The sequence below is a fragment of the Anabrus simplex genome, chromosome 2 (genome assembly GCF_040414725.1).
Source record: "Anabrus simplex isolate iqAnaSimp1 chromosome 2, ASM4041472v1, whole genome shotgun sequence".
Taxonomy (NCBI): Eukaryota; Metazoa; Arthropoda; class Insecta; order Orthoptera; family Tettigoniidae; genus Anabrus; species Anabrus simplex.
The window spans coordinates 347,836,843-347,854,390 of NC_090266.1; the positions used below are offsets into that span (position 1 = coordinate 347,836,843).

Here is a 17,548-nt window from a genome sequence, read left to right on the forward strand (position 1 = left end):
CGCGCAAAGGGGGAGTATATGACACACCCCTTTGCCTCTGCGGGCGAACCTGTAGGATAAGGAGAATCGAGGGAATGGTGAAAGGTGAATGGCCCCGGCGTGGGATTTGTGTAAGAAGGTGATGTCGCTTTTACACAAGGAGGCAATTGATGGGAGGGAAGGCGGGCAGCTTTTCTTATTAATTAGTCGTTCAGCGCAACTTTGGATTCCTTGTAGTTTGTGAAGGTTAACTGCAGTGGTAAGGTGAACTCGAAAGTCATCACTTTAGCTCCCTGAAAGCTGACCATGGCTGGAAACGGTAACGCGCGGCTTTGTGATGAGTATTTCTTGGCTTGTGACATGATAGTTTTAGTGATAGTGATCATGATTACAATTATAGTTCGTTGATCATTTATGTTGCTATGGCAGAAATAATTGCAGGAATTTAAGTGATAGCGAGGTGTGTGATATTGGACCATACACTTGCACGTCAGGTGTGTGTGCATTCCAGTGGGAAGGTACGTCTGGTCGGGTGGTTCAGAGGGAAGTATTACATGATGAGTAGAAAGAGTGTGCTGTGTTGTACCAACATTGTGTGTACGTATGTGCTGAAACTATTGAGTTACAGCAGCTTAAATTTCGCTCTCAACTCTCAGTGAGTACCGGCACCCTCCCACATTAGCAAGTGTCCTACGCTGTGACTCCTCCCGCACTTCGGGGTTGATCATTGTCATGATGATCTATTGCATCACAATTCTTGGACTCGATACTAATTTTGTAACAAATGTTTCAGTGCAGTGATAAGATTTAGGTTGTTAATATAGTGAGTATAATTTAAAAATGGTATGCTTAAATATAAGATTTGATTGGAGGTGTGTATACAAAATATGTTATTGAGAGTTGGAGCTGAGTATTAATGGAGAAATTCTTGTTATAATTTCAGCTGTATCGCAGCGTGATTGTGCAGCATACTACGAGCATATTGAAGTGAACAGGTTCATTATATTGGAAGATATAGTTAAATTCTTCAAAAGGAAGATTATGAGAAAATTCCCTCTCCCAAACTGTGAGTTACAAATTATTTTATTCCAGTGCATTTAGTATTAAAATATGTGTTATACTTTTTAAAACCTTTTTGGTAGTGTGACTGAAATTTCATGTATACTCGGGGTTAATCATGACTATAGTGACTCTTTGTGTATTTTATCAAGGGCTTTCTCTTCATCTATATTATGAAAGTGTTTCTTTATAACTAAAGTGAAAGTTGCAATTTACATGCTGCCATTCCATTGCTTCACGATTTAATTAACTCATTGATGTACTTTCACGGATGTCTCCATCCACATGTTCAAGAACAGTTAATCACTTTGATGGATGTGTCCGTCCTCATGCGTGTATTGTCAGTTCGTTACTATGCTACCGAGACTTGTTGTACTAGTTTCTTTTTGCTGTCAGTAGTTCGAAGATTTATAATTTGTGCTTTTTGCCATCTTCTACTCCCCGGATAGCTTGGTAAAACCGGATGAAATATGCAATATTTCGATGATCCTGTAAACAAACATGGCGGTGGTGAATGAAGAAGAAGAAGAAGAAGAAGAAGAAGAGAAACTAGATTCTGGCTCGACAAAGTGAAGATGAAAGTCATCTTGTGGCTTCAGAAAGTGAGGCAAGTGATTTTATTGAACCGCAAAGTCCTGTCGTTAATTCTGACGAAGATTCCAGCGCACGTACACAAAAACCTACCAGAAACGGACTTACATCTCCCACGGCAGCTGTAGCAGGTAGGTCTAATTCAAATAGCGAGTGGATTTGGTCTCATTCCAATTATCAGCCTCCTGATAATGTGTATAACAATGCTCTCTGCAAGATAAATTCTGTTCTCGAAAGACATCTTGTTGAAAATCCTGGTGAATTAGAGGTTACGAACGTATTTCTCACATCTCAATTTTGGGATCATGTTACCAATGAGACCAATGATTCATCATCATCATCATCATCATCATCATCATCATCATCATCATCATCATCATGAATTCCTTCCAGCAAGCTGGTTAGGATGTTTAAGAACAATGTGCCTCCATTTATTACCGGTCTGGTATGCTTTTTATTCTCTCTACGGCATCCCATGTTTCTCCTCTTTTCTGTAGGTCTTCACTTATCTGATCTAACCACCTTTTCTAGGGCGTCCAATTGGTCTTCATCCCGGAATGATCTTTTCAAAATACTTCTATAGTGTTCGAGTCACCTGCATCCGCTTAACGTGTCATAGCCACTTCAGCCTTGCAACATTCAGCCTTTCTTCCGTGTTCAGGGTGACAATGCTTATGCTTGTGAATTCCTTGCTGCGATCTTCTGCTCTTCCAGAAAGTCCTATGCAGATTACTGGTTACCAGGATGAACTGAAAGGCCATTTTCCTTCCAAAATTGCATCAACCCAGAAGAAAACCGTTCCTGTAAGGCTTTGCAGGGTCGGCACAGCACGTGGAAGAGTGTTTCAAGGTCTACCACTTCTTATTCTTATTCTTCTTTTCTTTGTGGGGCCTCTAAATATTAGTTCTTAATTAGCGTCGACCTCTAAGATCTTTTGCTACCATGTTTTTTTTCCTTCATTCCCACCTACATATACCTGCTCCCTTCACAAAGCTGCAGGTTGTTCTTATTGGGTCTTCTTGGATTTTTTCTCTTCTTCACCTGGTAGTCCTAGAGTGGAGAGTCTGATTCTACCCAGCGCCTCACATTCGAAAAGTATGTGTTCAACTGATTCCTCTACTTCATTGCATTTCCTACATATATTGTCTCTTATTACTTCAATTCTATGTAGGTGTTTTTTCAGATGGCAGTGTCCTGTCAACAGTCCTACTACCCATCTTAAATTTTCTTTGCTGATTTTCAACAGTTCTTTAGTATGCTTCTTGTTTGGTCCTTTTATCAGTTCCTTTGAAAGCCTGCATCCAGGAGTATTTTTCCAGTTCTCCATTTGTTTCTTTTTTACTCATTTTCCTACGTAGTGTCGGGCTTGTCCATAGGAAATCCCGCATACAGGTTTTGGGCCTACAAAATGTGTTTCTGCCCCTTTCCTGGCCAGTTTATCTGTCTTTTCATTTCCTTCTATACTTGCATGCCCTGGTACCCATATTATTTTGACAATGTTGTACTTTGAGAGCTTCAGGAGAAGTGAATGGCATTACCACACAATTCTGGATATTATCCGGACTGCTTCTAGTGCCTTAATGGCTGCTTGGCTGTCCGTAAAAATGAAAATGTTCTTATTCCTATAGTTCATTTTCAGATTTTCTTGAAGGCATGCTGTGATAGCTATCACTTCTGCTGGAAAGACTGTAGTGTGTTTGCCCAGGCTCATCTGGATTGATCTCTCAGGTCTTCCCCCGTTGATCCCTCCTCCTGTGCCATCCCAGTCTTTGAGCCATCAGTCCATCATACTATATCTTCTTTTTCAGTATTCCATTTGTTGATATCCCAGTCTTCTTTTTTTATTATCTGGGCCTCAAACGGTTTTTCAAAGTTGTGTTTTAGTATCATATGATCAGAAGGCATGTGTAGAACTTCCTCTGTTATTACTCTGTTAATTTTACAGTGTCCTAGATTGGGTCTTTGTGCATTCCAGCGCTCTGATTGTGCCAATCTATATGAACTCATTCTAGCCTGTCCTTTTATGGAATTGTATAGTGATCGGAGGTCTAGTAAAGTATTCAAGGCTTCTGTCGGCGTATATCTTATAGCCCCAGTTATGGCTATGCATGCCATTCTTTGTAGGCTATCCAATCTACTACTAACTTTTCCTTGACTTACTTTCTGCCACCAGATGATTGCAGCACAGGCCATCAATGGTCTAGTGATGATGGTCTTAGGCCCCATGTCTTCCCTACGGCTCTTGTACATGAATACAGCAAGTTCTTGGCCCGGGTTATGTTCCTTTCTGTATGTGGATTCCAGGTTAGATTTCTATCCAACTTTACACCTAGGTGCATTGCCTGTTCTTCCACTATCTTGCCCAAAGAGCTTCAGTGATCTCTTTCCCTCTAATTTCCTTCTTCTTGTAAAAGGGAGCAGAGTTATCTTGTTCGGATTGACTGATAGTTGTTCTTCCTGACACCAGTTCTCCACAAGGTTAAGTGATCTTTGCATGAGGTCCTGGATAACACTCATCACCTTACCTTGTACCTCAATCACTAGGTCATCTGCGTATTCTTGTGTATAAAAACCTTGTTTGTTGAGCATAGCTATGATTTTGTTCACCACGAGGTTCCACAGCAGAGGAGAAAAATCTCCTCCCTGAACACAGCCTCGGGTGGCCCTAACCGTTAGAGCATTTCTTCAAACAGGGTTGCTTTTATCTTCCTTCTGTCTAACATGGATTTAATCCATTTGATGACGGTTTTACTCACCTTGCTCTTTTCTAATGCTTTGATCATAGTCATAGGCTGTATTGCTGAAGGCTCCTATATCTAGAAATGCCACCAGTGCAATTTCTTTATATTCTAGGCTTTCCTCTAGTTCACAAACCAACTGGTGGAGTGCTACTTCAGTGGATCTGCCAGGTTCGTATGCAAATTGATTTTCATGTAACGTTGAGTTCAGTTGCACCGTTCTTCTGATATATTTATCCAGAATTTTCTCCATTGCTTTCAGCATGAAGGAGGTTAAACATAATGGTCTGTATGCTTTGGCTTGGGCATAATTTGCCCTTCCAGGCTTAGGTATGAATACTGCTTTAGCTTGAGACCATGATTTCGGCACGTACCCTAAAGATAGACTAGCTCTGAAAAGGTCCGTCAGGGCACTGACGAGTATCCCCGTTCTTCCTGTAGGAGTATGGTGGTATCTCATCTGGCCCCGGAGCCTTTATAGGATGAAATGTGTCGATTGCCCATTTTACACGGTTATGTTTTATTATTCTGTTGGCACAGTTCCAGTCTGCTCTTCGAGCTCCGGTCAATGTTCCAACCGTTTCTTCTTCTGTCATCTCCTCAGCCTCAGGAAAGTGACATGACTTTCGTATCTCCAGCATGTCCCTCCCTGCCTGAGTAAATGACCCATCTGGTTTCTCCAGTGTCTCCACTTGATTTATATGGGTTGCTTTCAGAACCTTCTGGAGCCTTGCTGTTTCACTGTGTGATTCTACTTTCTCACAGAACAGTCTCCAAGATATTCTTTTTGCTTTCCGTATCTATAGGTTATACTCGGTGAGTTTCCTATGATATACGTCCCACATACCATTTCTAGATGATACTCCATACAACATCCTAACCTCTTTTTTTCATTTTGGCTAGTTTGTTGTTCCACCACCTTACTTATTTGGTGTTTTTCTTTTCTTTGAGAGGACAGTTTTCACGGAATGTGTCTATAATGGCCTCTTCTAATAGTTCCACTCGTTGGTGTATTTTTCTTTTTGCTGCTTGATTGTTTGGTGTTACTCCTAGCTTCCTGAGAACTATTAGTTATCCTGTTTGCACTTCTTGTGTTGTAATACGAGTCATTATGGAACGATCGAGAACATTTTGAATCCAATATCACAACAAAAGTGTTTTATCAACAAGTTTTTTCACGAACAATTTTATCCTATTGATAATCAAATTTAATACCAATAAATTTTTATAAATGTTACTCCAGCAACGAGAACAAATCTATTATCCATAATGACAATTATCAACTGTAGAAGATATTCAATACTGTTATGAAGTTTTAAGCAATGGGAATCAACAAAACTAGCCAGATTTCAAAGTTTTTTATTTTTAATTTTTATTTTATTCTCATTTTAAACAATTTTAAAAAGATGTTCACCGGATAAGTTTCGGCGATAAAATGTTTAGACTGAAGAAGATTTTAGACAAAAAGTGTTAACTGAAGACATAATTTTATTATAGTGTGACTTTTAAAATATTATAAAATTGTCAATTAGTTTTATAAGAGTAATTTTGAACCAAAGAATTGTTTTATGAACTTACACAATCTTAGATTAATGATAGTTTGGCTGATGATGCTCACGAAAAGGAGCGAAACATGTACCATGTAAACATCATAATAAATATGGAAGTTTGTAACATATTTTTATTGTATTGAAAAGGTGGCAATTGGCAAAACTATAGGAATTGTATCACAAGCTCAGTTCTAGTAATAAACTCTAGTAATGACTCACCACTTGCATTGCAGTTCGTGCTGCCCCATGCCGTGTGGTGTGAATTTGCATCTGCTCCAAGGACTAGGTGTTCGTCTTTCCTCTTTGCATTGCAAATTAAGTTCTCAACTTCTTCTGATAGGGGCAGATTAGTTGAGTCATATGGGAGGTATGCAGAGCCTATGGTTATTTCTCTGGGTCCCTCCCAATTTCAAAGTTTAATCTTGGCCACGGTTAAGTCCCGTGAACAGTGTTCCTGTAGCATAAGACATTTTAATTTCCTATTCACAAGAAGACATATTCTGGGTATTTCCGATGTATCGTACATCAGCTTACCTCCAGATTCTGCCAGTCCTGCTACTCTGCCCTTGACTACCCATGGCTCTTGAATAAGGACCATGTCAATAGCCTCGGATTTGAACTTTCTGGTGAAATTGGCCACAGCTGCTTTCTTATGCTGAAGATTGGCCTGAAGGACCTTCAGCTCCATCTTTATCAACATTGGGTTTCGTTTTCACCTGATGACTTGAAACTTGATTTGCCAAAGTCCGAGCTTAGCCTTAAGGCTTCTCTTTTTGAGCTCTTCAAAGTCTCTTTCACCAAGGGCATTCAGCATTCTCCACTCTTGTGTTAGAAGTTTGGTATCGTGCTGATTGATTCTGACAGCAGTCTGCTCTACTGGAGCTTATGTTCCCATTTCCTGTTTTGAGTTGGTGAGAGCTTGTCCAATTGGGACTTCTGTCTCCATTTTTCCATCTTGGGCTTGCTCCTGGATCTACTATACTGGAGCTTCCTTGGCTTCCCTTGATGTCGAAATTTTTGAAATTGGTTCATTATAAGCATCCATATTTCAATCAATTAGGGTTTTTGTCCCTTCTAGAGTCCTGAGCATCGTTCTCACCATCCGTGGTGAGGCATACAGCCAGGCATTGTCCACCCGCAACTCAGGCTCTCCGTAGCAGAGACCACGCCCCTCAGTCGTCCATCCAGCGGTCCGCCCCTGGCCCGAACCTAGCCAGGTTTGTTTACCCTTCAGAAGTGATCATCCTCCTTACAGCCTGGACTTATTGCGCTGCAATTTCCGTTTGTGCGGACCGCTTCAAAAAGCTTTAGGCGGGCAACAATTTGAAGATGATGAGAGTGTGTAAGACTTTGTGCGCAACTGGCTCGTGACACGACCCTGTTCTTTTTACAATGAGGGCATCAAAAAGCTGCCCGTGGGCTTAGACAAATGCATTTCCAAAGCATTGTGGAAAAATAAATTATAATTGCCTTGTGTTTTTCAATAAATGAATTTAAATAAAAAATAAAATCCCATTTGTATTTGATACCCCCTCGTAAGTTACAAGATTGTGAACAACTGCAAAATGACTTTGGTAATGTTTCAAGATGTACAACAGACAATGGTATGATGATAAACAGGGTTAAAAGTCAGGTTGTGAATTTCACAAATAGGAAAAGTCCTCACAGTTTTAATTACTGCATTGATGGGGTGGAAGTTCCTTATGGGGATCACCAGTCGTAACCTCGGCACGTGATGGGGTAGAGTGGTTAGTTCTACGCCCGGCCGCCTTTGCCCCATTGAGTTAACCTGGTACTCATTTTTGGTGTAGGCTGAGTGAACCTCAGGGCCATATGCACCTCCGGAAGTCAGAATCTCGCTTCTTAAATTTTGCAACTTCCTGACGGGGATTTGAATCCACATCCTTCCGGGCGAACCGAGCACGCCCTCACTGCCTCGGCCAGGCAACCCCTTAATCACATAAATAGGATTGTAAATAAAGGGTATATATCTCTACACATGGTAAGGATGTAAAGGAGAGGGCATATAAGTCTCTGGTAAGACCCTATCTAGAGTATGGTTCCTGTGTATGGGACCCTCACCAGGATTACTTGATTCAAGAACTGGAAAAAAATCCAAAGAAAAGCAGCTCAATTTGTTCTTGGTGATTTCCAACAAAAGAGTAGCATTACACAAATGTTGCAAAGTTTGTTCCAGAAAGACTAGGGAGAAAGGAGGCGAGCTGCTTGACTAAGTGGTATGTAAAAGATATTGATTCCCACAGGGAACCTGAGATATTTGTTCCGAATGAGTAAATTTATAATACCAATATAGTAGGTCCGTTATTGGACATTATAAATTTTTCAGCTAACTCATTCCTGGTTGCCAGCATGAGTAAATAATGGACCAACTGCCGAGGGAGATGTTCAGTAAATTTCCAATTTCTTTGAAATCATTGGTAAGAAAAATCTAGTAAAACAACAGATATGGAATCTGCCACCTGGGCGACTGCCCTAAATGTAGATCAGTAGTGATTGATTGATTGATCGATTGATCGATCGATAATGGCACGGATCACTGGTTTGAAGCTTCCTCTTCTGACCTCCATCTGCAAATCCATGGTCTTGAGTTGGTATCCACTGGAACTGGCTAGTACAAACAAATGTTCCATTAACCACGTCTTCCTTCGTCACTTGCACAGTTAGTACTGAAGTTACATTGGAATTTATTTAATTTTTTTCTGACCCTGCTTATAGAGCATTAGTAATTTCTCCTACACTGCTTATAACAATCCAACTATTTCTCCGACACTGTTTTTAGAGATCTATCTATTTCTCCAAAACTGTTTATTGGAATCTAATTATTCCTCCGACGCCGTTTATAGAGATCTACCTTCTCCTCCAATACTGTTTATAGGAATTTATCGATCTTGCGCTTTACGTCGCGATATACAGCCTCCATGGGTAATACTGAAATGCAATCTTTCTATGACCGCTTTATTTAACACACTGTTTTCTCATCATCACCGAGATTTCCACACTCTCCGTTCACGAATAATATGTGTACACAATGTATCTCAGATACAAATTGTTTCTTCTTACTACCTAGCGACACAACTCATTATCACTCCCACTCAAAAGAAATACATATCTGGAGACTAGTGAGACGGTTGAACATCTGCTTCCCTCGAACACTCGTTAGCAAGTCCCTCCTCCTGCTATGGGACGATTCCTTAATTAAACTACCCCCAACTAGCTATGCGAGGGTTCAGTCGTCCCCACTCCAATTTACATATCTGGTGTTCTAATGGTCTTCTGACATTGGTGATGCGGTCAAAACGTGCAGCTCATTATTCCACGACAAATTATCATGTGCGGGATGTATTTAGATTGTTGATTATATTAATATCTTTTTTAAAATAGGGACACCTCTTCTGGGATTTCCCTTTCTGGTATTGGTTCCACAGCTAGCGTGGCTACTCCACTGATGCGTACCTTATCCTCTGTGACACAGTTCGAATATTACAGTTATATATTACAAATTTTTCAGATGTCTAAAGTGCTCACGTATGACTTGCCATTCTTTTACGTATTAATTAATGCAGTCATCCTGAAATATCCCATCTTAAATCAAGTTAGCAAGTTGGCACTAACTGTATTTTGGCCATTATAGTGGGTGGGGCGATTAGAATGTTTCCTCTTTGTTCTTTTCTGAGGTACCTTTATCTCGTCGGGGATTTTCAAGCCGCAGAGTACTTGAGATGGCGTCACAAAGTCAGGGTTCTTGCACAGTTGGATATAATACAACTTCCCATATGACAAAATAAAGCTGGAAAACGCCTTGATTCCCTCAATCAATTACAGATACGGTTACAGTATGAATTTTAGACTGAATGAGTGCAAGCATGGTTTTAGAGCTATTGTTAGGAAATGTAGATAGATAGTATTAATCATTAGCAAAATAATGATTATAATACTATTTTACTTCATTAATTTAGGTAGTTTCTGGAGACTGTATATAGTGTTTATTTAAAAATTACCGGGCGAGTTGGCCGTGCGCGTAGAGGCGCGCGGCTGTGAACTTGCATCCGGGAGATAGTAGGTTCGAATCCCACTATCGGCAGCCCTGAAAATGGTTTTCCGTGGTTTCCCATTTTCACACCAGGCAAATGCTGGGGCTGTACCTTAATTAAGGCCACGGCCGCTTCCTTCCAACTCCTAGGCCTTTCCTATCCCATCGTCGCCATAAGACCTATCTGTGTCGGTGCGACGTAAAGCCCCTAGCAAAAAAAAAAAAAAAAAAATAATTTATTTAAAAATTATGTGACTATGTACTGTATGTTGTGGTTAAGTGTAAGAGAGGGCTGTGAGGACTAACTTCACCACATACAAAGGCATAAAATAAACAAACATACAAACAGATATGCTTATAAAGCAAAATAGAATATTCTCCTATTGCAAGCACCTCGTACGATGTAGTCAATCCACCTCTTCATTCTGTTACATCAGCATCCCTTCTATTCATAATCTATTGAGATATAGCCTCCCTAAAACCTCTAAGATTTCTTTTGATCTTATCAAGTTGTTACATTGCTCCAAACACTGGACCACCAGTACCATAGCCTCCTCATATAATGGAGGCCTGCCTGCCTGCCTGGCTAGGGCAGGAAAGAGTTTGCATTTTCTTATCTTTGATCTTCTACTTTTATTTAATTGATTTATTGGAAAGAAGTTCAGTGAGGTGGACTGGGATATGCCCATATAAATGACAGAAACAGAAGTTGACGTAGGTTAGTTTAATAATACAGATATGAATATAAAATTAAACCAATAACAAAATTATGGCAAAGCAAATGCTCACATCAAACCAGTGTTAAAAGTTTGTTTTTTATTTGCTCTGGAACTTGTCAAATAATCTGTTTTAATTTTAGAGCAGTTATTGAGAAGAATATTTGATGCAATTGAAACAGGCCTAATCATTCTCACAGTGTCTGTATTACCATGACCATACGTAGAAGTATTTTCAACAATGTGGTTTATAGTAGTGTCAGAAAATACTATCTGCTCACTAAGTAAGCACAAAGCATCTTTCTGTTTATCGCACATTTAAAAAAAAAAAGTCATACTTTTCATGTATTAGTGACTCCATAATCGCAGTTACAGTACATTGTTAGTTACTTGAATAAGTCTGTGGGAACAGATAATCCACTACGATTTATAACCTGGAAGTATTTATCTTCACTTTCTTGTACTGGAGTATTTGCTACTAGGCTCACACAGTCATGTCAGCTGACACTTTTTTTTTTTACCAATTTGAATTGAAATATAACAGCAAATATGGTAGAATCCCGTTATTACGTTCCTGCTTATAATGCTATCCTATTGATTACACTCTCTTTGTGAGGTCCCTGGATGGGTCATATATAATACTGCATAATTTTACCCTATTGAATTGCTGCTAAATTCTGCTTATAATGCTTCTTCCATGTCTAAAAGAGAGGGAAAATTCTTCATCAATTGTAAAACAAGCCCTGTAAAATATTTGAGATGTTTTACATGGTGTGGTGAATAAGTTGTTGGCCTCCCTATACTGGAGGTCATTATAGTTCAAGTAGCCGAAAGTGGAGTACCCTAAGTACCCTAAAGTGGAGAAACCCTCTGGCAAACAGGTGTTGAAATTTTACCTCATTTCTGTCCTGTCCTATTAGTCGTTTTCTGAATTCTTGTCAGTGCAGTTGTGAATAGTGCAAAATGGCAAAGTGTAAATCTCTTTCTATAAGTGAAAAACTACAAATTCTCTAAGTATGATGAGAATTCTCCACTGAATCAAAAGGATTTTTCTGAATGTGTGGGTATCCCTTCCTCTAGCTTAAGAACATTAATAAAAAGTAGGGATGCTATTACCGACGCAGCAAAGAGTGGTTGTAAACTTAATAAAGTGAAACCTGGAAAATATGAAGATGTTGAGGAAATTCTTATTGAATTGATTCACCAGTCCTGTGAGGCTTCAGTCCCATTAAGCGGCCCAAACATACAAGAAAAAGCACGAGAAATAGCAGGCAAATTCAATACAGACTTTAGTGCTTCAAGTGGTTGGCTTGATAGATTCAAGTGAAGGTATGGCATAGTATATCGTCAAGCCATTGGTGAATCCGTGTCAGTTACAGACAGGGTTGTAAAGGAATGGCAAAGTGAAGTGCTATATGTGCTTTGTGTGTCCAAAAGAACTTACCATAAATGCTGCAACTGTCAATCAATCCAATCAGTCAGTCAGTCAGTCAGTCAGTCAGTCAGTCACTACATATCTGCATATAGGGCAGTCGCCCAAGTGGCAGACCCCCTGTCTGCTGTTTTCGTAGACTTTTCTTAAATGATTGCAAAGAAATTGGAAATTTATTGAACATCTCCGTAGGTAAGTTATTCCAGTCCCTAACTCCCATTCGCATAAATGAAAATTTGCCCCAATTTGTCCTCTTGAATTGCAGCTTTATCTTCATATTGTGATCTTTCCTACTTTTAAGGACTCCCCTCAAACTTGTTCGTCTACTGATGTCATTCCACGCCACCTCTTCACTGATAGCTCGGAACATACCACTTATAGCATCAGGATAGTACTTACTTTTCCGGCGCTACAGCCCTGTGTGAGCCTTGGCCTCTTCTACGATAGTCTGCCATCTACTTCGATCCTGAGCGGCTGTTCTCCATGGGCGGATGTTCATTGCCATCAAGTCGGCTTCAACTTCATCGCTCCATCTATTACGGGGCCTTCCTTGTCGCCGTCTTTTATCTACTCGGGATTTAACTACTTTTCTTGGCATTCGATCTTCCTCCATTCTTTCCATATGGCCAAGCCATCGCAGTCTGTGTGCCTTAATAAATCTAAATATATCCTGGTCTAATATGTTCTGTATTTCAACATTCGTCCTTATCCTCCAACCATTCTGGTCTTGAATTGGGCCATATATTCATCTAATAATCTTTCTTTCAAATATTCTTAATTTATTTGCATCATCAACTAAAAGGTTCCAGGCTTCTGAGCCATATGTCACTACAGGTCTAATAAGGGTTTTGCACTATATATTTTGAATTTTGTAGGTTTAGACAATAGACAAGATTTAAATAATGTAAGATTTGCATAATAGGCCCTGTTTCCAGCTATTATTCTACGATGTATCTCCTCACTTATTCTATTATTGTTTGTCCACATGGTTCCTAAGTACTCAGAACTTCGTACATTCTCAAACTTATGCCCATTTATTGTCAGATTATCTTGACTTCTTCTGCCCTCTATAACAGTCACATGCATATACTTAGATTTACTGTCATTCACCTCCAATCCCATCCGTTTTCCTGCTTCCTCCATTGCAAGAAACATTTCCTTCAAATATCTATCATTCCTGGTTATTAACACTACATCATCTGCATATGCACAAATTTGTTTAGATTTACAGTAAAACCTCGTTAATTCGAAGTCGTTGGGACTCAGAAATCGGACTTCGAATTACGTGATTTCGAATTAAAAATTGACTTAATTGTATGAGAATACATACATCTAATAAAAATTAAAGTTGTTACAGACATGAGAATTGGTATTTGGATCTACTTTAAAAACAAAGAAAAACGCGTTTTGGGGGAACCATCTTGGGGGGCGGGAGTAAAAAGGAGTTGAATTCCTTTCATGAGGAAACATAAATCAAAAACTGAAGAAGTTATAGTCATGATAATAGGTATTTAGAAGATCCTTTACTATTAAAGAAACAAGTATTTTTTGCCGGAAAATTCACTTAGGTGGGGAGGAGTGTGAAAGGAAGTGAAAAAAGTGAATTGTTTTTATGGGGATACTTATATCTCAAAACTGAAGGTAATAGACGTGAACATTGGTGTTTGGAATCTCCTTTAAACATAAAGAAACACGCCTTCTTTTAAATTTGTTTTTTGGGGGGTAAATAAACTTGACGGCGGTGGGGTGTAAAAGGAGGTGAGACCAATTGATTTTACTGTTCATAATGTACTTATAAGGAGCCTCCGTTGCTCAGGCGGCAGCGTGCCGGCCTCTCACAGCTGGGTTCCGTGGTTCAATTCCCGGTCACTCCATGTGATATTCTTGGTAGACAAAATGGATGCGGGACAGGTTTTTCTCCGGATACTCCGGTTTTCCCTGTCATCATTCATTCCAGCAACATTGTCCAATATTTCATTTCATTTGTCATTCATTGATCATTGCCCAGGAGGAGTACTTCGGCAGCTGGCATAATTCCTATTGTCGCTGCTAGATGGGGCTTTATTCATTCCATTCGTGACCCTGTCGAATGACTGGAAACGATGACAATGGCAGCAGATGTAATTTACCGCCAAGTAGCGGTCTTGCATCTTGCTGTGGGGTCCAGAACATCTAATAATAATAATAATAATAATAATAATAATAATAATAATGTTCTGGACCCACGTCAAATGTGCGGACCGCGCTGGAAACGGGTCCTGGACGGGTAATGACTAACAATTCAGTCCGACCACGGGTTCAGTATCGCCAAGGCACCCAAGACGACACCACGCCGGAACTCCTGAAGGATTTGATCCATATTAGAAATGCTTATAGGAAAAGATGACAAAGATTTAGGGATCCAACTGACCGGGTGGAATACCTGGACCTAGCCCGCGAAGTATGAAATCGATTGCTGGAAAGAAAGATTGAAAAGTGGGAGAAAAATTGCCGTAATCTATTAGAAAACGAGTCAGATTGTGAATTTTGGCGGATTCTCTCAGAAAACGAGTCACATGGCGAATTTCGGCTGATTATATTTAAAACAATAAGCATTCAATTATAAATTTCAGTATAATACCGTAGCGACGCACGGGTATGCTAGTTTCATTATGGAATTCCTTTGTCCTCTTCTGTAACCTTTGTGTGTCTATACTCTCTAGTTTCTTCTTAATCATCTCTCTTTTCTTCTTCTTACAGATGTTATTAGCTTCACGTCTGCATTTCTCATAATTTTCCCTATTTGACCTTGTATCTCTCTGTAAAATTTTTGCTCTTGCTGCATTCTTCTTTCCAATCGCTTCCTCACATTCCATATCAAACCAAATATTTCTTTTCTTTTTAGCTATACCCAGTGTTTCTTGTGCCGCATTTTGTATGCACTTTTGAACTTTTGCCCACCTTTCCTCTATTCCAGATACTTGCCCGATCGTCTGTGAAGTGTTATTCATTTTTGACTGGAATTCTTGTTTTCCTTCTGGTTGTTGTAGTTTTTCCAGATTTCATTTCCTTCTTTCCGTAGGTTGTCTCCTCTGTCCTGTTGCCAATTTTTGTCTCACTATTGCTTTTACTAAATAATGATCAGAATCACAGTTTGGCCCTCTGGATGTCCTTACATCAATAATGGATGCTGCATGCCTCGTTGTCACTAGTACATGATTATTTGATTTACCGCAGTGCTTCCTGGCATCTTCCACGTTCCTTTATGTATTTTCTTATGATCAAAGCAGGTGCGTTTAATTATAAGACCACTTGTAGTTGCAAACTGTCCCAAGTAAAAACCATTCTCATTTGATTCTTCATGTAGTGTATATTTCCCGGCTATTGGTCTCATACACTCTTCCTTTCCCACTTTGGCATTAAAATCTCCTAAAATAATAATCATGTCGTATCTTGGTCCCTCTTCAACGGTTTGTACTAACTCATCATAAAATTGTTCCTTCCTTTCCTCATCCGCATCTTCAATTGGTGCATGTGCTGATATAACAGTTATGTTCCTAAACTTCCCCTTAATCCGAAGCTTACATATTCTATCTGAGATTGGTTCAAATCCTATTACACTCTTCTTCAATTTCCTGTGTACTATAAATCCCGTACAGAACTGTCCTGTTCTTTCTTCTGGCCCACTCTAATAGAGGTTATAATCTTTCTTTTCAATACACCCTTGCTATTTCCATCGTATTTCCTGAATCGCTACTAAGTCGTATCCAAATCTTTTTGTTTCATTTACAATTTCTTGCATTTTTCCCGGTTTCAACATTGTTCTTACATTCCATGTCGCCATGTTTATATCCGCTTTCCTTACTCGTGTCCTTTTCCTAAGCTTTTGTCGTCTTTGATTTCTGTCTGGTTTTCTCGTAGAAGACTTCTGAACAATGCTTTTTTTTTTTTACAAGGTGAGGCCGTTAACCCCACGCTCAACCCTATCCACTGGCTGGGGATATTGATTTTGGAGCATCCTACTCCTAGACAGGTTGTCTTCACCACGACTAAGGAGGGTATGAGGGTGTTTAGGGGTTGTAGTAAGGATGTAAAGGAGAGAGCATATATGTCTCTGGTAAGACCCCAACTAGAGTATGGTTCCAGTGTGTAGGACCCTCGCCAGGATTACCTGATTCAAGAACTGGAAAAAATCCAAGGAAAAGCAGCTCGATTTGTTCTGGGTGATTTCCGACACATGAGCAGCGTTACAAAAATGTTGATGTTCCGAGGTGTCAGCGGAGAGATGGCGTGGAATGACATAAGTAGATGAATAAGTTTGAGTGGCGTTTATAAAAGTAGGAAAGATCACAATATGAAGATAAATTTGGAATTCAAGAAGACAAACTGGGGCAAATATTCATTTATAGGAAGGGGAGTTAGGGATTGGAATAACTTACCGAGGGAGACGTTCAATAAATTTCCAGTTTCTTTGAAATCATTTAGGAAAAGGCTAGGAAAACAGCAGATAGGGAATCTGCCACCTGGGCGACTGTTCTAAATGCAGATCAGTATTGATTGATTGGCCATAAATAATCTTATTCACGCTGAGAAGAATGGTAGTTTAGGGGAAGGCCTAAAAGTTAATTCTCAGATATTTATGTTATTAGTGGTCCTATCTTAATGAAAATCGGTATGCAAAGTCGGGAAATAGGTCGCTACAATCAAGGCTATAAATAATCTTATTCACGCTGAAAGAAATGTTAGTTTAGGGAAGGCTTAAACTTAAATTCTGAAATTTTTATGTTATTAGTGGTCCCATCATAACGAAAATTGGTATGCAAAGTCGGGAAATTCATCACTACAATCTAGGTCATACATAATTTTATTCACGCTGAGTGGAATGGTAGTTTAGGGGAAGGCCTAAAATTTAATTCTCAAATATTTATTATTAGTGGTCCTATCGACAAATACTACATTACTTAAGTTATACAGGGTGAAGCGAAATTCGCGCACTTGGGCGTCGCAGCGCGGCTCCCCACTTGCCAGCAATAAAAGAATGTCTCTCACAAAAGTTGGTCCTGCGAGTATATCAGGCAGGAAAAGGACGTTGAAGAGTGGGAATTTGGCAACACTGTAACCACATGTAGGGTAACTACCTCTGTCAACACACATCACGCATGCTGTACAGTTGGTGCAATGGATAGAGTTTTGGTTTAGCATGCAGGAGATCGAGGGGCTGATCCTGGGTTGAAGCGTGTATTTTTTTTATTTCGTAAATGTAGTCTAGGCGGTATGGTATCTGGCATCTTAATTGTCAACAGTGATTGCATCGGGTCCTATAGACACCATTTGCATTTACATATTACGATCCTAGAAATGGACGAACATTCGTTTTCATTGGTCAGCTTTCAAAGACGCCCTTTCCACGTCGTGGGCGTGAATTCATTCGTACCACTTCATATATTAGATGC

General features: G+C 39.6%; 1 protein-coding gene across 1 annotated transcript in view; it reads left to right on the forward strand.

The window, feature by feature from the left end:
• The window catches only part of LOC136862826 (translation initiation factor eIF2 assembly protein), a 152,199-nt gene that overhangs the window by 103,913 nt on the left and 30,738 nt on the right, over window positions 1–17,548 (forward strand). Inside the window, exon 5 of the mRNA XM_067139091.2 lies at window positions 923–1,045. Within this exon, the coding sequence (XP_066995192.2) occupies window positions 923–1,045 (123 nt within the window). The remainder of the gene's footprint in view (window positions 1–922; window positions 1,046–17,548) is intronic.